Source organism: Oratosquilla oratoria, chromosome 28 (assembly GCF_046742065.1).
Source record: "Oratosquilla oratoria isolate Oo_2021 chromosome 28, ASM4674206v1, whole genome shotgun sequence".
Taxonomy (NCBI): domain Eukaryota; kingdom Metazoa; phylum Arthropoda; class Malacostraca; order Stomatopoda; family Squillidae; genus Oratosquilla; species Oratosquilla oratoria.
In genome coordinates this window covers 38,188,551-38,210,628 of record NC_134804.1, presented here as the reverse complement: position 1 = coordinate 38,210,628, position 22,078 = coordinate 38,188,551, and the positions used below count along the sequence as shown (strand labels likewise).

The 22,078-nt window shown below is 46.3% G+C and overlaps 1 protein-coding gene across 1 annotated transcript; it reads right to left on the bottom strand.

Moving 5' to 3' along the window:
* Positions 1–694: 694 nt before the first annotated feature.
* On the bottom strand, positions 695–1,632 carry LOC143040173 (uncharacterized). The gene is made up of 2 exons (XM_076210839.1): positions 1,226–1,632; positions 695–982 (listed from the first exon to the last, which is right to left on the bottom strand). Exons 1-2 carry the CDS (start codon positions 1,630–1,632, stop codon positions 703–705), a joined length of 687 nt encoding a protein of 228 aa, XP_076066954.1. The 3' UTR covers positions 695–702.
* Between the last annotated feature and the right edge of the window lie 20,446 nt (positions 1,633–22,078).

Sequence of the window (22,078 nt, the reverse complement as noted above, 5' to 3'; positions counted from 1 at the left end):
GAATATTGTATCTTGCTCAGCGGTTCCTGGGCCTTCCCCTACCCCTCGGTCGCCCTTTGCCCCCCTTCTTTTGCGAAGAGAGGGATGGAGCCGTTCCCATGGCGACACATGGGACAGGGGTGATCGAGTGGTAGAGATACCGTGTCCTGAAGGAAGTTGCGGATGCCCAGCCCCCGAGGTCCTGCACCCGTTCCACAGAGTGGGTGCGGAGAAACGCCAGCGATGCCGCGAGGCCTCTGATGTTGTGGGCGTGGGGGGCATGGCCCGGGTCGGCCTTCTCTATAACGCGGCAAAGTAGACGCGTCAGGGACCTCGGGGTTAGGGGGTTCCGAGATTTCGAATTGTAGAAGAGATGATCCTCGGACACCCCTTCCGTGCGTTCCACGTAGTCTTTAAACGCACGGACCGGGCACAGCGGGTGTGGGTTTCCTTCCTCCAGTAAGGATGGTATTCTGATAGGGCCAATCATGTCGTCCGCCTGCTCATTCTTGGCTAGGAAAGTAGGTGATGGAGCGAGAGTTAGGGCAGAGCAGTCCTCCTCCAGTTTGGAGAAGGACTGGTGGCGGGTGATCGCCGCCAGCTGTGACGCCCTGTAACCCGTAGCCAGGGCGAGCAGAAAGACGGCACGTTGAAGGAAGTGTTCCTCCTCCATGATGGTCCCTTCGAACGTCAGGTACTGCAGAACACGATGCAAGGACCAGGCTAGGACCGGCTGACGTCTCTGCTCTCTCGAGGCGCGGGTTGGGAGGGTTGTTGGATCTGGATGACGGTCGGGACCGTAGCGAAGACGCGGTCTGTCGCTTCCTGGTCGAACAGACCTGCTCTCACCACGCCCCGGCGAGCTATCTCCGGGGCCGACCGCGCTGCAGACTGACGAGCTGCCAAACGAGCCGCGGTGAAGGCCCTCGCTGCTGGGGGTAGGGCTGATGACGCCATGTTGGCTGTACCCTCTGCCACGGTAGAGAGTGCCGCCAGGGTGTCTCTGCATACAGAAAACACGCGAATCAAATTAGTAGGGCGAGAAGGATCCCAATCCCCGGAGGGTGTAATAAAGTCACATCGCTCAATTGTAGAACGTATAACATATGCGAGGCCGAGGTCGTTTCCGAACGACCTCGTCCTCGGGCGCTAGTCAAGAGGCTCCGTCCTGGGTGAAGACGCTACCTGAGCGTCTCTCGCCAGGACAGGTCTGGACCCTCTGTATAGATTGAAATATCCCACTCACCTCAATTCTTCCCGCGGGAAGTCCTCAAAGCTCGTGGCGAGCGTCGTCAGCCAGTTCCTCATCATCGCGATTGCCGTGACGGTCGAGATGGTAGAGGCAAGGTCTTGTCTGGTCGAGGCCTCCGTCGTCAGCAACTTAGCCTCCGGTTCACTAAGTTGATGGGGGAGGGCGGGGTCCCTGCCCGAGTGCCATAAGCAATCGCGCAGGCCCTCCGGCGCGAAGGGTGGTGGCAGGACGACGGGGAATGATGAAGGGATATGCCGTCGAGGAGGAACCGTCTTGGGTTGGTCTTGGGCCCGCTCGAAGAGAGCAGGGATGTCTAAGGCCTTCTCCCCTTTCTCCTGCGGGAACCAGGCGTTTGGGGAGAGTGCTACCGCCGGTGAGTCCCTCGACCTGTCGACAAACATATGCCCATCAGGGTTTAAACGAGGGTTCTCCAGGAGAGCACCTAATGCGTCCAGAGTGTTAGAGGTGGAAATCCTGGAGGGCGTGGAGGCCGGGGCGGAGAGGGGTCGAATCTTATATAGAACCTTAGCCCCCTCCGCGTCGTTGGCCCACTTTAGGATAACGTCATCTCTCCTCCTCCAGCCCTCCGGTAGCGAGTAGTCGGGAGACCAGGCCACTAGCTTGTGATCTTCTCCAAACGAGTACTCCCAGGACCGGGGAAGGTCACACCATGAGAAGGGGCGGAACTCAAGAGTCCGTCATGGTAGGAGGATAAGGTAAAGAAGAACTGTAGTGGTCCTCCACCCCGTCCAACCCGACGGACGTCTGATTGGGGGGTTCCTCCTGAGAGGGGCCTTCTAGTCCTATACCTGTCGCCGGCACGGAGGGGCGGAGGGAAGGACCAGGAGGGAGAGTGGGAGGGGGGGCTAGAGCCGTAGGTTCAATAGGAGGTTGCTCTGGAGAGGGGTGCGTTATGATTTGCGCGGCCTGAAAGGCCGGATAATGTGATAGGGCCGATTCAAGGACGGGGCCTATCAGGGACGGAAGGAGGGCAGCCACTTGGGCAGCCAGAGTTCCCTCTCCCCTCGTTTCGTCCTCCGGCTCCCTGCCCTTGTGGGATTTACGGTGAGGAAAAGGAGAGCGAGGAAGGGAGGGCGAGTTGGGGGGAAGAGGCTGTGGAGGGTGGGGACAAGCTGAGCGTCCTGGACCTCGGTGAGGCAGACCTCTTTTTCGAGCGAGATTTCCTGCCGGGTTCACGTGAGTGAACTAGGGAGGAAGACGAGTTCGTGGGGGTGCTTGACAAAGCAAGCCGTAAGGGTTTTAAGGACCCTTGATGGTCGGATGTATGGGGCTGCCGAGAGGCCTGAGGACGCTCGGGGACACCATACTCCGCAACATCAGACTCGTCCCCTTGTACTCCGAGAGGCCCAGGTTGTCCACCAACGGAAGTCTCGGAGACATAGGGAGACGGATGGCGAGGGCGAACGAGGCCCAATTCCACGCCTAACGCCGGATCCGCCCACACCAGGGGGGGGGGGTCGTCAGCGGATTTCAATTTCCGAGCTCTTGCGCCATGCCTCCCGAAGGAGTTCGAGGGCGGCTAGCTTGGAACGGGTTTTGGGAGGAGCAGCACGAATCTCCTCAACCCGCGCTTTGCACACAACGCAGGCTAGGGGGTTAAAGCCAGCTTGTGAGAAACAAGGGGCATGGCGGGAGCAGAGGTCGTGGTGGCCGTCTGACGAGATCCTGGCTGTGCAGCCGGATTCCACACACAAGCGTTTGGTCTGAAAATAGAATAATGATAATCATAGACGGGGTGTCCCAAAGGTGTCTGGACACAACACCGAAGGGGAAAAACTGCAGGAGAACAGGTAGAGCTCCCTACGAGAACACAAGAGCACGAGCAGGAACCAGACTTACCGGCATGAAAAGAAGGTGGGTTGTTGAGTGACCGACTCGTCTGGTTCCGCGATGCTAAGTGACGGCTCAATCCGTGCAGCCGAGTAAGAAGGGAGGGGATAGGGAGGGGGAGGTGGGGTTGTAGACGCTTGCGCCACCTGCACAGAGCCGGGAATTTTAAATTTCCGATGATTTATGCGGAATGTCCAACCACACACTCCCTTCCGGAAGTGGCCATTTGGCCAGGAGTGTGGTAGGGGATTACCGCTATAGCTTCGCTGTGCAGGTTTCTTCTCAGCCGATAATGTATTTATATTTCCGGGCGGCGCAACGACCCAAATGACGAAACGTCGACGGCGAATCGTCACCAGCCCGACGTACAAAGAATCCAAGACATAAACCTCCGCCCAAAATACCTCCAGCCGAAATCCCACGCCCAAAATACCTCCTAAACCAACCATAATACCTCCATGCAAATGATAAGTATTATGATAAGGACATTTGGGGATATTTTAAACAATATGTAGAGTATATAATCCTATGGATAGTATCATTAGAGGACTTTTTCGTTTAGGATTATGGTAGTATGGAAGATCAAAGGAATAATCAATTCTCTGTAGAATTTTTTAATCAAAAGGAATCAGACCACGCTAAACGAATCCGCAGAAAATATGATCAACTCCAGTTGCGTCTGAAGAACTTGTGTCTGGATTACATCAACAGTCGAAAAGACATTCGTGAATTTCTTGAAGGAATTGGATACAACATGCGAGTTTTAAAGCAATTCCAGTGACTGAAATTCTAGAATTGATTGAATATAAAATTCTGGAATAGGATTTATACTGTTCAACTTTATCTATAAAATCATACAATGTTAAGTAATGAATAAATATTCATTTGAAGTGCATTACTTGTGTAATAAATGAAAAACGGCCTATTGCAAATACTTTTCATATGAATATCTTGTACATGTATTTGTATTGTATTATTCCAATAAACTTTTTGATCTACGCACCAATGGTTTCTGGTCATTTTTGTTCACTTGACGATTTAGGATTATAACCTTAGTTAAAGGAATGATAATTATTCCAATAAACTTGACAATTTAAGATTATAAACTTCTAAGCAGTACAAGCAGCACAATTCTATATCATACATGTACATATTATATCCTATTATATTCATGCTTATCCCTGTTACATGGAAAATATACTATGCATGGAGGTATTTTGGGCATTTTTGGAGGTATTCTGGGTGGAGGTATTTTGGGTGTGGTATTTTGGCCGGAGGTATTTTGGGTGGAGGTAATTTGGTGTTTGCCACGTACAAAGGGTTAAGCAACAGATTTAAGGAAGACAAAGCGGATATTAGACACCGTCGAGAGATAAACGTTATAATTAACCACATAAACACAGAGGGACATTTACCAAACTGGGAGGGAACCACAGTTCTGGCCAAGAAAAAAGAAAAGAAAAAAAGAAAAGAGAGAGAGAGAGGACGGAGAATTCAAAATAGATTAAATCCATGTCGACATTTGCTCTCTAAATGTTCCACCATTCATCTCATCACATCCTCACTATCACCACTTTTTCCTATTCTTCTCTTCATGATTATTATATTCATTGTTTCGTTCTCTTCATGTATTTAATTATCATTTACCTGTGCCATGAAATAGACTTTTCTTATTTAGAAACATTCAAATACCATGTACCATGCTTTTATTAATTCATATATATATCTTTATCAATCTACCCTTGCGAGAGGTGAATGCAAGGGTAGTGGGTCAGGGATTGGAGATGGTTAAGGAAAATGGAGAAAAGTGGGAGGTGAGCCAGCTGTTGTTTGCGGAGGACACTGCGCTTGTGGCAGGATCGGAGGAGGGATTGAGGAAGCTGGTGACAGAGTTTGGGAGAGTGTGTGATAGAAGAAAGCTGAAGATAAATGTGGGTAAAAGTAAGGTGGTGAGATGTACAAGGGGTGAAAGTGGCAGTAATCTGGAAGTGAGCATTAAGGGAGAGCAACTGGAGGAAGTGGATAGTTTTAGATATTTGGGTGCGAATGTGGCAGGAAAGGGTGGAGTGAAGGTGGAGGTAGAATGTAGATTGAGAGAAGCGAGTAAATGCCTTGGTGGTTTAAAAAGTGTAATGAGGAATAGGAATCTGGGAATGGATGCTAAGAGGAGACTGTATGAAGGAGTGATTGTGCCAACAGCACTGTATGGAGCAGAAACATGAAACATGGGAGAGGAAGAGAGAAGGAACTTGAATGTGTTTGAGATGAAGTGTCTGAGAAGTATGAAGGGGGTTACTAGGCTAGATAGAGTGAGAAATGAGGAAGTGAGGAGGAGAACGGGTGGAAAGGGAGCTGGGAGATAGGGTGGATGAAAGAGTATTAGTTTTTCATCGTCTTTTGAGAGTAGTCTCAACTCCGTAAGTATCTCTGAAAACAGCCAAGATGTGTGGATAGACGGCATAGTTATGGACTATCAATTTGAACAGGAATCTCTCAGAAGTTTTCACACTGGTGCACCTGTGTGCATGTTGGTCTGCAATGGTGTCTTTGGGCACTCAAAAGAGCAAGGATAGTATACGTGACGCATTAAATATTTCTGCAGTGTGCTTCTAAACAAAATACTGTACTGCAGCACGCTCACACTACGCCTTACGGATGCCACAAGATCTTTGTAAACAATTATTGGTACAACGTAATACATTTTTTAATTGGCCCAAGTGTGCCAGTACAAATTTCAATTATGGTGATTTGTCACTACTAGATAAAAAATAATCTTTACACAACAACTTAGATACATTATTTTAGATTATCTACGCACTGTGACAGAAGCTTCACTTCAAATAACGGTAAGAACATACCAATCTGTTCCAGTAAAAAAAAAAATTGGGGGGGGGTGCGAGGGCATTCATTCCTATACTGCACGCCCTTATTTAGCCAGCTACAAAATTGTGATAATAGTGAACATATAAAACTGTAAGTTCCGGTATGGATCTAATAAAAGAAAACTTATTTCATATATGGTTTAGTCAGTATAATTTCTTTGAATTCAGAAAACAAATTAATTTCTGCAGCTTAAAATATAAGAAAGTTAAACCGTGTTTACCTGTGCGAAGACGTGGTTTCATGTAACCTGAATTACATTATCAGTAATGTCGATGACTTCTTTGATCGGCCCCGTTTCAGTGCCTAGTCTTTCTGATTAACATTTTCTATCTTTTTTTTTTTTTACATATCTATTCTATGTAATTTCTTTGTTGTTCACTTATTATTTCTCCTTGATTTATTTTTCTAATTTTTCTAAGCTATTTGATCAATTTAACCAATATTTCCAAAAACAATATCTCTCATGTGTTTTGCACAATGCTTTAACAAAGACCGTTTAGTATTTTCCGCCTCATTTCTTCTCATTCGTGTATTTTCCTCAGTAACTCTTTCTTCATTTTCATGATTCCTAAATGTTATATTTAATAGCTTGCGGCACTCAACACAATTGCCATTCATCAAACACAATGACGATGCACGAAAAATAGACATAATTCATGACGTAAGTACGGAGTAGATGGCGCCACAGGTAGGTTTTACGAGAATGGCTGAAGCAAACGACATTTTTTGAAAGAATCAATAATTTCAAATTCCAGTAGATAAAAAACGATTCTTTATGAAGTTATTATTGACTTTGATAAGTACTAAAAACATATTCCGATAAAATTAGACACCTTTAATTGTCAAAGTGGATACACTAAATGACATGTATAACATTGACTGGAGATTGCAACATCTGGGAGAAGATATTAAATGCTACACCGGCCTGATATACTGAAAGAAAATCGTCACAGAACACGACCTGGACCCTGTCGACAATCGAATAATTAAATTCATCAGAAGCCATCAAACTACCCAAGGTGACAACATTGTAGTGACGTGATGCATCCTACGACCCGTCACACACTGATTAAAGAAATCTTCGGAACCAGCCTTTCCAAGTTCCTGTAGTTGGCAAGCGTAGTTCGCAAGGGTGTCCCTGCCAGCCAGCGGTCAGCCAATCAGGAACTTGGAAGGGTCCTCACGTTCCCGCCAGCCTTCCTTAAAAGGTCGGCGTTTCGCCGAGATGGGACATCCAGCAAGTTACACTCAATGCACGACGGGCCCTCAACCTTATCAGAGCCATCCGGCACGAACCCTGGGGCCAACACCGCAAAACTCTTGTCCCCATTGTTCAGAGTCTAGTGTGGTCAAGGCTCCTCTTTGGGGCGGCAGTGCTACATGACCTGTCAAGGGATGCAGTGCACAAGATGACCCAAATTGAGTGTCAAGCACTCCGAGTGGGACTCGGTCTCCCGCGGTCGGTCCCTCACGAGCAGGTGTACAGTGAAGCTGGCATCCTGCCACTATGGCGCCGTATCAAAAGGGACGCCTGCCGATACCTCTTCAGTTCAGCCAGAGTACCGAACTCGGCTGACGAGGAACTTTCCGAGGGATGGGTCGCGGCCCCACCGACGGAACCCGTATGCGGTCTGCCTATCTCCGTCAAGGATATCTGCCTCCAAGCTGGACTACAACCTGGTGATCGCCGCTTAGTGGCCCAAAATCAGCAAGACCCCTTTCCTCCCTGGACCTATTCACCACCTGAAGTAAGGACCGAAGTCTATGGACTAGGCCGCCAGGCAAGCCACCATCTGTTGCTCGAAAGCACCAAGAAATTCCTAGCAGAACATTATGCTGGGGATTTTCTAGTATATACGGATGGCTCTGTACTTGAAGACGGTCGCACAGGAGCTGGCTTCTATCTACAATCCACTAGAGAGACTTTCTCCATAAGGCTTTGTAACGTAATATTAGATATTACGTCATATGTGTAATTATGTTATAGAATTGTGTTCCTTTGTATTACATAACTATGTTCATATTTCTTGTCTATGTATGTATTGTAACAATGTTAAGCAGTAACGCCCGTCCACTATATGTAATCTTGCCTACGTGCGGAGAAAGGTGCGCACTCTTGTAGAACAAACAGACAAGCGAAATCCTGAATAGTTCGGAGCGCACAGATTTGACAGTTACTAAATAAGTAGATTGTTCAAGCGAGTCGAGGGTCTTAAAACTACCCATGTTGACGTGTGTTAACTTACCCTCCTCCCCCTCTTTCACTCACCGCTCCCTTAACCGGAAGTATCCCGCTTCCGGTCCAATGGTATATAAGCGGTGGAAATCGCTCACTCCTTGTCATTTTCTCACATATTGATCTCTTGATAAAAACTAGAAGTTTAGATTCATGAGACGATTGGTGTGAAGTGATCACCCTTTTTGCCTACATTACGTGTCTGATATACATTGCATTACTTTATACTTATATTTGTACTTATTACTTATTTTGATGCATGTTCCTGATCTCTTTGTACTTAGATAGTACCATATTGTATACGTATCTTGTGTTTCTTATTTGAACGATAATTTCCATATTCTTATAATCGTGTAACGGTCCCATTGACCCTACTGCCCATTCTCTTTTGTGTTGATTGCCTGTAAATATTTTCCATATTAATAATTTCGTTTACTAGTTTTATCGCTAGTTTAATATTCCTTTCCTGGAATCTTCTTTGTTACCTTTACTTCTAGTCTTACGAATTATCTAGGCCCTGACCAGATAGTTCAGTCCTACAGTGGCTTCTAGAAGTGAGCTGGTTCTTAAGCACTTATCCGTTATACGTAACGTCTCTTCACTAACCAGCCCGTCCCGTAACAAAGTGGCGACCTTGCCAGGATATTTTATCAGGTATTTAACACATTCTTTTAGAGATGGATGATATAATTCAAGAATTCGTTCAAAATCCCAAGGTAAGTTTCTTAAAGAAACAAACTAAAGACACTTTGATAGAAATAGGCAAGCACTTTGGAGTAGACATTGATACAAGTTTGCGAAAGAAAAAATTACTTCAGGAACTCGTTGAAAATCTGATCGAAGATGAGATCTTATCTCCAGAAGAGATTACAGCTATACAAATTCCTTCAAATAGGTTAGAAATAGAGGCACGACTAACCGAGTTTAAGATTAAGGAGATTGAATTAAAGGTCAGGAGAGTAGAAATTGAGGAGGAAGCTAAACTGAAACAAATGCAAATTGAGGCAGAATTTAAAGCTAAAGAGGAGGAAACTAAACTGAAACAAATGCAAATTGAGGCAGAATTTAAAGCTAGAGAAGAGGAAGCTAAAGTGAAACAAGTAGCTAAAGAGGAGGAAACTAAACTGAAACAAATGCAAATTGAGGCAGAATTTAGAGCTAGAGAAGAGGAAGCTAAAGTGAAACAAATAGAAAGAGAGGACGAAACTAAAATCAAATTGGCAGAATTTAAAGCTAGAGAAGAGGAAGCTAAAGTGAAACAAGTAGAGTTAGAATTAAAGAAGACAGAAGTAGAAGCTAGGATTGTTGATAGACAACCCGTAGTTCAGGAAGGTCATATAGATATTTCCAAGTATGTAAAACTTCTACCCCAATTTTCAGAAGGAGAGCCAGAAATTTTCTTTCTTCAGTGGGAAAAATTGGCGCAACAGTTACAAATCCCTAAAGAAAATTGGCCATTAATCATTCAAACACAATTTAAGGGTAAGGCTCAGCAAATTTATACTTCTCTTTCAGAAGCAGAAAGCGAGTATGATAATATGAAAGCTTGTATTTTAAAAGCTTATGAACTAATACCAGAGGCCTATAGACAGAAATTTCGTAATTATAGGAAAACACCTCAGTTAACATACGTAGAATATGCGGCTCAACAAGAGAGGTTATTCAATAGGTGGTGTTTGGCTAGTGAAACGGACACCTTAGATAGACTTAAACAGTTGATTTTATTGGAGCAGTTTAAGAATACCTTAGAGACAGATCTTAGGATTTTTATAGATGATCATGTTCCCGAAACTTTAACTAAAGCTGCTGTATTGGCTGATGAGTTCACACTAAATCATAAACCTAAGTCAAGACAAATGGAATCCCAAAAATCAAAGTCATATATTCCAGATTCAACAAAATACTCTGATCCTTGGTCCCCAAAGAAACGCTTTGAAAATCAGTCTAGCCCATCACATTTCAGTTACAGGTCTGATTTCAATCAATATCCTCCAAACCAACCTTGGCAAAGAATGGAAAGGTTTAAGACTAATCCCCCTGTAACTTGTTCATATTGTAAACAGGTTGGCCATCACATTTCTAATTGCAGAAAGAGACTGACACCCTCATTCTCCAATAAGACACCAACTCTTGTAAGTAATATAAAATCAGATGATTCAAAATCCTCTATTCAGGATACACTACCAAAGAAGCCGGTATTGTCAAGTAATGTAGAACCCCCCTCATCAGATCATGATCCTTGTTTCAAACCATTTGTATCTTCAGGAACTATATCTCATAGTAGTAGTTCACAACAATATCCTATTTCCATACTCCGAGACACAGGAGCAAAGCAAAGTCCGATTTTAAATTCTGTCTTGCAGAATCTGGGTGAGTCATATACAGGTTATGATATATTGATAGAAGGAGTTGGAGGAATTGTAAAATGTCCATTACATAATGTTTTCTTGCGGTCTGATTTAACAACCGGAATGGTTAAAGTAGCAGTAGTAGACTCTCTTCCCATAGTAGGAATATCCTTATTGTTGGCCAATGACATCGCTGGAAGCAAAGTCATTTCTCCCTTAATAACAAATAACCCTAAGACCTCAGTAGAACCTTCAGATAACTTACAGTTGTTTCCCGCTTGTGCTGTAACCAGATCTCAGTACAAGAAATCTGAAGAGGAGACCTATAATTTAGAATCCCTATTCTCCCAAACTGACCCATCTTCTTCACCAGTTTCTCTATCTAGAGCAGAATTAATCAAAGAACAGAAGTCAGATCCTTCTCTTAAAAATTTGTACGAGATTGTTTCATCTCCAGAAGTTGAAAATATGTCACGAGGTTTCTATATAGAAAACGGAGTCCTAATGCGAAAATGGAGAGCATCCACCGCAACCGCTGACCAGCCATGGCAAGTAAGGAATCAAATAGTCCTCCCTCTTGGTTTCAGGAATAATGTTCTAAGATTGGCTCATTATACTCCCTTAGCAGGTCACTTAGGGGTAAGAAAGACCTTGTTCAACATAACCCAACATTTCCATTGGCCCACGGTTGTCAAAGATGTTGCCCAATATTGTAAAACATGTCATACATGTCAACTTGTAGGTAAGCCCAACCAGAAAATTGTAGAAGCTCCACTCCATCCCATTCCTGTAATGGAAGAGCCATTTAAAAAAGTTCTTATTGACTGTGTAGGACCTTTACCTCCTTCAAGTAAAGGAAATCAGTACATTCTCACAATCATGTGTATGAGCACTCGTTTTCCAGAAGCAATTCCTTTGAAAAATATTAAAGCTCAAAACATAATCAGAGAAATGTTGAAATATTTCACTATGGTAGGATTTCCCAAGAACATTCAAAGTGATCAAGGAAGTAATTTTCTTTCCAACAAGTTTAGAGAAACTCTTGTAACACTAGGTATAAATCATGTAACTTCCTCCGCCTATCATCCTCAATCACAAGGTGCTCTAGAGCGCTTTCACCAAACGCTCAAGACAATGTTAAGAATCTTCTGTGCTGAGAACACTCGAAATTGGGAAGACGGACTCCCCTTTTTGTTGTCCGCCACCCGAACAACAATTCAAGAAAGCCTTGGATTCAGCCCGTCAGAATTAGTCTTCTGTCTAGAAGTCCGTGGCCCCCCAAAGCCACTACATGAACAATGGATGAAAGAAGAACCACCAGTTCCTTCTTTGAAATACGTGTCCCAGGTCACCGAGAAGTTGTTAGAAGCTTGGAAGTTGGCAAGAGAGAACTTGACGAATGCTCAACGAGTAATGAAAGGTCGGTATGATAAAAATTCTAAACTTAGAACTTTCTCTCCAGGAGATCAAGTGTTACTTTATCTTCCCATACCAGGAGATCCACTGCAGGCTAAATACAAAGGACCCTATGAAGTCTTGTCCAGAGCCAGTGATCTCAACTACATAATCAAAACTCCAGACAGAAGAAAGAGTTCCCGTCTCTGTCACATAAATACCTTAAAACCTTATCATTCCAGAGATCCAATTCCAATTTGCAGCTCTACCACAATAGAATCGGAAGAGCCTCCTGATAACCTGCCTAATCCTCCTGAGATTCCCTTGGAAAACTCTCAGATACTACAAAATCTTCAGATAAAAGTAGGACACTTATCTGAGAAACAAGGTAAAGACATTCTTTCTCTCTTAAGAAGTTTTCCAAAATTATTTCTAGATTCCCCAAGATTCACTTCTTTGATAGAACATGAAATAATTCTAGACTCGCCAAGGGCTATCAAACAAGCCCCTTATAGAGTCAATCCAAAAAAGAAGGAGTTCATAAAAGCAGAAATAAATACTCTGCTTCAACAGGGAATAATTGAACCCTCCAGTAGTCCTTGGGCATCTCCTTGCATTCTTGTCCCTAAATCTGACAATTCTTATCGCCTGTGCATTGACTACAGGAAAATCAATGCCCATACTAAGGCCGATGCTTTTCCTATCCCTAGGATAGATGATATCATAGACAGTCTAGGAACTGCCAAGTATGTATCCAAGTTGGATATGTTAAGGGGATACTATCAAATCCCTGTACACCCTCGCTCAAGAGAAGTTACCGCTTTCATTACGGAAGAGGGATTGTTCCAATTCAGAGCAATGCCATTTGGGCTTAAAAATGCCCCTGCCACTTACCAAAGAATGATAAGTAATCTTGTTGCAGGATTGCCAGGAGTAAAAACTTATCTAGATGATGTGATAATATTTAGTCAGTCTTGGACAGAACACATTGAACACCTAAATAATTTCTTTTATAGAGCAGACCAAGCAAACCTTACCATCAATTTGTCCAAATGTGATTTCGGACATACACAGGTCCCCTATTTGGGATTTAAAGTTGGAAATTCCCAAGTGTTTCCAATAGACGCCAAGATAAAAGCCATCAATGATGTACCAACACCCACTAATCGTAGAGAGGTACGTCGATTCCTCGGAATGAGTGGCTATTATCGCCGTTTTTGTCCAAATTTTTCAGATGTAGCAGAACCATTGACTGACCTGTTGAGAAAAGACCACGACTTCGTGTGGACACCTACCTGTGAGACGGCCTTCAAAAACCTGAAGTCCCTTCTCACTAACGCACCAGTTCTAAGGGCACCCGATTTCCAACGACCCTTTCTTCTGCAAGTCGACGCCAGCGACACCGGTATCGGTGCCGCCCTCTTGCAAGAACACAATGAAGTTCTTCACGCTATCGCCTACTACAGCAAGAAGCTGTCCCCTGCGCAGAAGAACTACTCAACAATTGAGAAGGAGACGCTCGCTTTGGTCCAGGCCCTTATCCACTTCGAAGTCTACCTGGGTTCCTCAACTACCATTCAAGTATATTCGGATCACAACCCCTTAAAGTTCCTACAGACTATGAAAAACAAGAATCCGAGACTTACACGTTGGAGTTTATTTCTCCAACCCTTTAATCTAACAATTCATCACATAAAAGGCGTCTTTAATGTTTTAGCCGACGTCCTTTCTAGAACATAGCTTTTCAACAGAAAGTGAAAAGCTTTCCCAAACGGTGGAGGTGTAACGTAATATTAGATATTACGTCATATGTGTAATTATGTTATAGAATTGTGTTCCTTTGTATTACATAACTATGTTCATATTTCTTGTCTATGTATGTATTGTAACAATGTTAAGCAGTAACGCCCGTCCACTATATGTAATCTTGCCTACGTGCGGAGAAAGGTGCGCACTCTTGTAGAACAAACAGACAAGCGAAATCCTGAATAGTTCGGAGCGCACAGATTTGACAGTTACTAAATAAGTAGATTGTTCAAGCGAGTCGAGGGTCTTAAAACTACCCATGTTGACGTGTGTTAACTTACCCTCCTCCCCCTCTTTCACTCACCCGCTCCCTTAACCGGAAGTATCCCGCTTCCGGTCCAATGGTATATAAGCGGTGGAAATCGCTCACTCCTTGTCATTTTCTCACATATTGATCTCTTGATAAAAACTAGAAGTTTAGATTCATGAGACGATTGGTGTGAAGTGATCACCCTTTTTGCCTACATTACGTGTCTGATATACATTGCATTACTTTATACTTATATTTGTACTTATTACTTATTTTGATGCATGTTCCTGATCTCTTTGTACTTAGATAGTACCATATTGTATACGTATCTTGTGTTTCTTATTTGAACGATAATTTCCATATTCTTATAATCGTGTAACGGTCCCATTGACCCTACTGCCCATTCTCTTTTGTGTTGATTGCCTGTAAATATTTTCCATATTAATAATTTCGTTTACTAGTTTTATCGCTAGTTTAATATTCCTTTCCTGGAATCTTCTTTGTTACCTTTACTTCTAGTCTTACGAATTATCTAGGCCCTGACCAGATAGTTCAGTCCTACAGTGGCTTCTAGAAGTGAGCTGGTTCTTAAGCACTTATCCGTTATACGTAACGTCTCTTCACTAACCAGCCCGTCCCGTAACAGCTTCCCCCCACCACCATCCTCACGGCCGAACTTGTTGCCATCCGGGAGGCTCTGATCAAAATCATCGCCCTTCCTCAGAAGCCACCACGCGTCACGATCCTGTCGGACTCCCGTTCGAGCCTGACTGTCTTGCAGGGCGCCCACTGCACTACAAGACCCGACGTCTTAAATGACATACTACGTCTCTCGGCAGAGGCGGCCCAAATGGGTGTATGCCTCCAGTACCAGTGGGTCCCCTCTCATGTAGGACTCCAGGGCAACGAAAGGGCTGACAGGGCTGCCCGCCAGGGAGCGCCAGCTCCCGAGGAAGAAGCTATACCCATACAGCTCACGGCAAGTGATATGTATCGGATGATAGATCGAGCCGTCTGGGACATGTGGAAGGCAGAATATGCCGCCACTGCTGTCTCCCGGGGATGGCCAACAAAGACCTGCCTCGAGGCCAACGACTCCAGTCTCTCCTCGCTGCCCCCCAACATCGCGGCCATGGTATCGCGGCTTCGGACAAATCACTGGCGGACCCAGTTCACACAGACCATCTGCTCGTGTGGCACGGAACTGGTGTCCTTTAGCCACTGCGTCTTCCTCTGCCCCGACCTAGAACAACATTTTAGCCTCATCCGAAACCTCCTTGGTGACCCTGCCACAGCCCTTGAACGCCTGCTGGAAAACAGCCTCACAGACGCCGGACGAAGACAGCTGGTCTTCACGGCCCACCTCATCTGCTCCTCCCCAGTAGTATCTCTACTGTAAAATTGATAAATCCCCAAACCCTAAACCCCTCCACCCTACCCGCCAATCCTCCACTTACATATATACAGTACATGTACATACATAGTATGTATATATGTGTGTGTGTATGTATGTATATATAGATGTATATACATATATGTGTGCATAAAATAATAATGAATATAAAAAAAGACAAGAATTAAAAAAAAAAATCAAAAGACAACACACATTACATGATAAACACATATTACACATATTACATGGCAAATACACATTACATGGTAAATCAAAAGCCAGTCCCAAAATCGGCAAGGGCCGCTGGAAAAAAAAAAAAAAAAAAAAAAAAAAAAAAAAAAAGAGATGGGCAGAACACACATTACATGGTAAATCAAAAGCCAGTCCCAAAATCGGCAAGGGCCGCTGGGACAAAAAAAAAAAAAAAAAAAAAAAAACGAGATGGGCAGAACAGTCCGACCAACACACACAACATCTCCTCGTCCAGTCTTCTAGCCGTCCCATCGAGCCTCCCCGTCATCATCTGCTACCGCCTCGCTGACGTTAGGCTCCACGTCCAGCTACAACCATAAGCTCCACTAAGCTGTGGCCTTAGTCCGAGCTTCACCTATATTTCTCATGTGACACTTCTAGTGTCGCACCTTGTGGCTAATTACCAAAAGAAAGAGATTAGATATTTTGTGTTGATTTTCATTTGTCCTGCCGTTGTTCCGAACTAAAACTACTACAAAGTGGTGACCCCGGTGAAGGACAACCAGGATTATGGAAAACACACAAGTGAAACTTCCCAGTTTCTCCCGTGACTTGGAGAGCTGGCTAGTTCACACAGAGGCCTATTTAGCCACTCAAGGTAACGTGCCGGATCTCCAAGCCTTCGGCGCGTACATCGCCGCTCTACCAACGGACGTCATCGCCCTTGTCCGTAACGTCGTCTCCTCTCCTCCGCAAGAAGGCAAGTGTTCCGCCCTCAAGACTGCCTTACGGAAGCTTTACACCAACCCCGACGACCAGCTCTACCGAGATATCCAGCATAGTGAACTCGGCGACATCACCCCGTCACAATTATACACCCGTATGGCCGCCCTCAACACCCGGGCAAAGGTATCATTGCCCAAGGAACTCCTCCGCTCCATTCACCTCTCCAAGATGCCGGACGCCCTCCACTTACACCTAGAAGCTCTAGCCGGTGATAAGGACGACGAACAATACTGCGAAATAGCAGATAGATTGTTCCAACGTCATATCTCGGTACAAGTCCGGTCAGCCAGCAGCTTCCACCCCAGTGACAAACCAGTGCAAAGTGTTCAGTGTAGTGACGACCCAGGTGTTAGTGACAATAGTGTTGTGAGTGAAAACATTCCCGTGTCATATAGTGCCAGTAACCAAAGTGTGCAGCAGCTACGACAGGAAGTGGCCGACATGAAGACTTTGCTCAACCAGTTTCTAGCCGAGAAGGGAAGCCATCAACCACCACGTAGCCCCGCTCCACGACATGATACTACCTCCTGCTGGTACCATACCCGCTTCGGGGCCAAGGCGCTCAGATGCACGCAACCATGCAGCTGGTCGCAGGGAAACGCCAAACGCGGGGGTCGGTAACCACCCCTACCCCCGCTAACCATACCCACACCCTCCTCTCAGTGCATGATCGCCATTCTGGCCTATCCTTCCTGGTAGACACAGGTTCAGCCGTCAGCATAATACCCCCGACGGAAGAACCCAACCACGGTACACGTTGGCCATCCTACGACCTGCTTGCAGCCAACGGTACGCCCATCGCAACGTACGGCAGCCACCACAGCGTCCTGGAACTCCACGATGTCAAGTTCCCTTGGACATTCGTCATAGCAGCGGTACAGCAACCCATCCTTGGCTACGACTTCCTCCAGCACTACAATATGGTAGTTAGCGCCAAGGACAACTGCTTGTACCACGGCACAACAAGCATACCAGGAACCACCACTAACGCAATTTCCCACCAGATATCGTCACTCCAGCCCGATGGCGATTATGTACGCATCCTGCAGGAGTTTCTCCAGCTAACATCGCCAGACAAGACCAACACCACCACCACCCCTCACAACATCATGCACCACATCCAGACATCTGGACCGCCAGTATACAGCAAGCCTCGACGACTTTCCCCAGAAAAGTTGGCCGCTGCCAAACAGGAGTTCCAAGAACTCCTAGACCAGGACATCATCCAACCATCGGAGAATGCTTGGGCATCACCACTCCACATGGTTCCCAAGCCACCCCCACCGCCCAACCAATGGCGGGCTTGCGGTGACTACCGTCAACTTAACCGCATCACGAAGCCCGACCGCTACCCCATCCCTCACGCTCAGGACTTCCACTTCAAGCTTCACGGGAAACAGGTCTTCTCTAAGATCGACCTGGTCAGGGCGTTTCATCAAATCCCTGTAGCGCCGGAAGACGTCCAGAAGACAGCCATAGCCACTCCGTTCGGCCTCTTCGAATGGAAGATGACGGCCTTTGGCCTCCGGAATGCCGCCCAGACGTTCCAGAGGTTCATAGACCGTGCCCTGAGAGACTTCGACTTCATCACCGTTTACATCGACGACATCCTCGTAGCCTCTGATACTCACGACCAGCACCGCCAACACCTCCGCCGCCTCCAAGATTATGGCCTCCGGGTACACCCGTCCAAGTGCCTCCTCGGAGTTTCATCTCTCGACTTCCTCGGACACCGTACCTCAACGGCAGGCCTGTATCCTCTCCCTCAAAAAATCGACACCATAAAAGATTTCCCACAGCCAACATCCATCAAAATGCTCCGACGATTCCTAGGAATCGTCAATTATTACCACAGATTCGTCCCCGACGTAGCTCCAAAACTCGCTCCCTTGAACGACCTCACCAAGAACCATTCCAAGCGGTCGGTCAAACCTGTGAAGTGGTCTTCCGAAGCGACCCAAGCATTCGGGCAAGTCAAGGCGGCAATCGCTGAGGCCGCCCGCTTGTCCTACCCGGTAGCTCACGCCCCCACATTCCTTACCACCAATGCCTCCTCCTCAGCAATTGGCGCCGTCCTCCAACAGAAGGTCAACGGCCAGCTCCAGCCTATCGCCTTTTTCTCCAAACGTCTGGATACTCCTCAAATTCGCTACAGCGCCTTTGACAGGGAACTGCTAGCCATAGTCTCGGCCGTCAAGCACTTCCTTTACTTCCTTGAAGGCTGGCCTTTCGTCATCCTTACAGACCATAAACCACTCGCCCATGCCCTAGACAGGGTCTCCGACCATCACTCCCCAAGAGTCTCCCGGTAGCTGTCATTCCTCTCCCAATTTGATACTCGAATTGAGTATATCAAGGGAGAGGATAACCAGGTGGCCGACGCCTTGTCTAGAATCACCTCCAGCATCCTCCCGCCTCCTACGTATGCACGACACCTCATCCTTACAGCTGAGACAGCTTCCTAACAACCCCGTACCATTGTGGTGTGACGTCTCCACAGGCAAACCCCGCCCGTACATCCCCGCCTGCCACCGTAAGGACGTCTTCTCCTCCTTCCATGACCACAGTCATCCGGGCATCCGCGCGACACAACGCCTCATCACGGATCGAGTCGTCTGGCCAGGCATCAACAAGGATGTCAGACAATGGACCCGGACCTGCCTCCCCTGCCAGACGGCCAAGGTTACGCGCCACGTCCACGCACCACTCCAGCGTTTTCCTACACCCACGGCACGTTTCCAGTCAGTCCATGTGGACATTGTGGGCCCCCTTCCGCCTTCTCGTGGCATGCGTTACCTCCTTACGTGTATCGACAGGTACACCAGGTGGCCAGAAGCAATCCCCCTTCCGGATATATCCGCCGAGACGACCGCCCGTGCTTTCCTCTCCGGTTGGGTATCCAGATTCGGCGCACCTCACATCATTGTCACCAATAGGGGCCCTCAGTTCGAATCTGACCTATGGTCCAGCCTCCTCAGGTTCCTTGGCACCAAACGCAACCGGACTACCGCTTACCACCCCCAAGCCAATGGACTCGTAGAACGGTTCCACCGCCAACTGAAGGAGTCGCTTAAGGCACAACCCTCATGCGACTGGGTCGACGCCCTTCCCCTGGTGCTTCTCACGATCCGCGTCACACCAAAGGTCGACAACGACATTTCCCCATCTCAGCTACTTTACGCTGAGAACCTTCGCCTCCCTGGGGAAATTGCCACGCCTGCCGTCGGCGATCCTGACCGTCACGCCCTCCTCCAACTTATCAAGGAGACATTCGCCAACACCCGTCCAACCCCCCCTCGCCCACCACAACCTCAACCGGAGCACCTTCCCCCGGCCCTGTCTACAAGTGACTACGTCTTCCTCAGGCGAGACTCCAAACGAACTCCTCTTCAATGCCCATACGATGGCCCCTTCCGAGTCCTCACCAGATCAACAAAATACTTCGTGATCAACCGAGATGCCAAACCGGATCGCGTCTCCATCGACAGGCTCAAGCCGGCCCACCTCCCCACCACTCCCCCTACCAAACCTCCAGGGCCACTACAATACCTCTTACAACATGGTCCTAACCCCATCCTCACCACCGAACCAAGTCATTCCCCACCCCCCGAAAAACTCTCCCCTCCAAACCAATACTCCCCGCCTGCCCCTAACTCCCCACCACCACAGCACCTGCAGCAGCCCCCCCAAACTCACACAGATCACGCGTACGCGACGGCGAACCCTTATCCTATCCCACAACCACACCCTTCTACAACTGTTCCCGGCACCCCCCAAGATCCTCCCCACCCCACGTCCCCGCGCGACCATGCATTGCAACAATTCTCACCCAACCTTATGTCTCCACAGCCTCATAATCAACCGACCACCCATCACCAGGCCTCCGACCTCGACAACACCACCCTACACTCGAGCCCCCCTCCATCAAGGCCCTCCTCGCCAGACATGCCCCCTGACGGCATGACCACTCGTTCGGGGCGATTGATCCGAAGGCCAGACCGGTTCAAGTACGTCGCGTGCGTCGCTCCCTATCCTCCTCGACGCCCGCTTTCGAAGAGCGGGGGGAGTGGTGTAGTGACGTGATGTATCCTACGACCCGTCACACACTGATCTAAGAAATCTTCAAGTTCCTGTAGTTGGCAAGCGTAGTTCGCAAGGGTGTCCCTCCCGGTCAGCCAATCAGGAACTTGCAAAGCTCCTCACGTTCCCGCCAGCCTCCCTTAAAAGGTCGGCATTTCGCCGAGATGGGCAGAACAGTATCAACCAGCGTACACAACTACATCTCCTCGTCCAGTCTTCTAGCTGTCCCATCGAGCCTCGCCGTCATCATCTGCTACCGCCTCGCTGACGTTAGGCTCCACGTCCAGCTACAACCATAAGCTCCACTAAGCTGTGGCCTTAGTCCGAGCTTCACCTATATTTCTCATGTGACACTTCTAGTGTCGCACCTTGTGGCTAATTACCAAAAGAGATTAGATATTTTGTGTTGATTTTCATTTGTCCTGCCGTTGTTCCGAACTAGAACTACTACAATATGACAGATAAATAATAATAAATTATAATCAAGGAAATAATAAGCAGGCAGTCACAAATAATATAAAACAAATAGCAGGCATTACAGCATCTTGCTTTGGTGTTTAAACGAATCTTAAAACTTCGAACTGAACTACATTGGACTGCCTATGCAGGAAGTTTATTCCATTCATTAACTACACGGTTGGCGAAGTTGTTTCTATCCACTTCCAAATTAACTCTATTTCCTGACCGTTTGAGACCATTATTTATTGTTTCTCATTCAGTGTGAAAAATTTGTCACTTTTGATGTCAATTCCCTGTAGAATCTTAAAGACCTGTATCAAGTCACCTCTGAGTCTATATTTTTTTTAGGGAAAACAGATTCATGTTTTAGTCGATTTTTGTATTATTTATTTTTGATATTTAGAATTATACCTTAAAAAAAAAATAATAACAGCGGATTACTCGATAGAGTTTATCTCCAGAATTTCAACCTCAACGTTATCCAAGTAGAGAGAGTGGATAATGGCCTTTCGGACATGTTATCGCGACCTGCTACTCATTTTCTTTCTCTTTGTGGGAAGGGCTGTCAAGTGGCCAGTGTCAACGTTTTTTTTTTTTTTTTCTTCTTCTTCTTTCTCGTGTTGGTCATTAGTAGCTTCCCCCCCCCCCAATTTCTGACGTCGGTGTATACCACTGTCACACCCAGAAGGCATTTGTCAGATCCCAGTTTATATTTTTGGTTATGTTTCTTCTCATTATTTTACTTTTGTCATTGATGTAATGTGACCATATCAATTTAATTACAACTTGTAAAAATAACATGTGTCAATACGCATCTGCGTACTTCAATTTCTGTACTGTATTTAAGTTTAGACGTATGGTAACAGTTTCCATCACCGGCAAGCGGAGCATGCGCATTACGCACTCGAATTGCCAGTTATTATCTTGTTTTGATTTTCTTTTCTGTGTTAGTATTAAGGTAATTTTGGATTCGTATATTCTTGTGTATAATTTTAGTAAGTGGCTATGCTGTAATGTAGTTGTTCAAAGTGGGACAGAAGAAATCCTCTGTTGCAGCCCCTTTTTTGGTTCCATTGACCTGTCAGGTCAATTACGACTATTTCAGGCAGGATTCAAAATTCCCTTGGGTTCTCTCCCTCTCATCATAGAGTCGGTAACTGGCCACCCG

Bases quoted from the DNA above. Each gene is read 5' to 3' on its own strand.
- LOC143040173 (XM_076210839.1), bottom strand. From the start codon at position 1,632: ATGTTTGTCGACAGGTCGAGGGACTCACCGGCGGTAGCACTCTCCCCA. The intron at 983-1,225 runs GTGAGTGGGATA...TTCTGTATGCAG, and splicing joins TTCCCGCGGGAAGAATTGAG to AGACACCCTGGCGGCACTCT.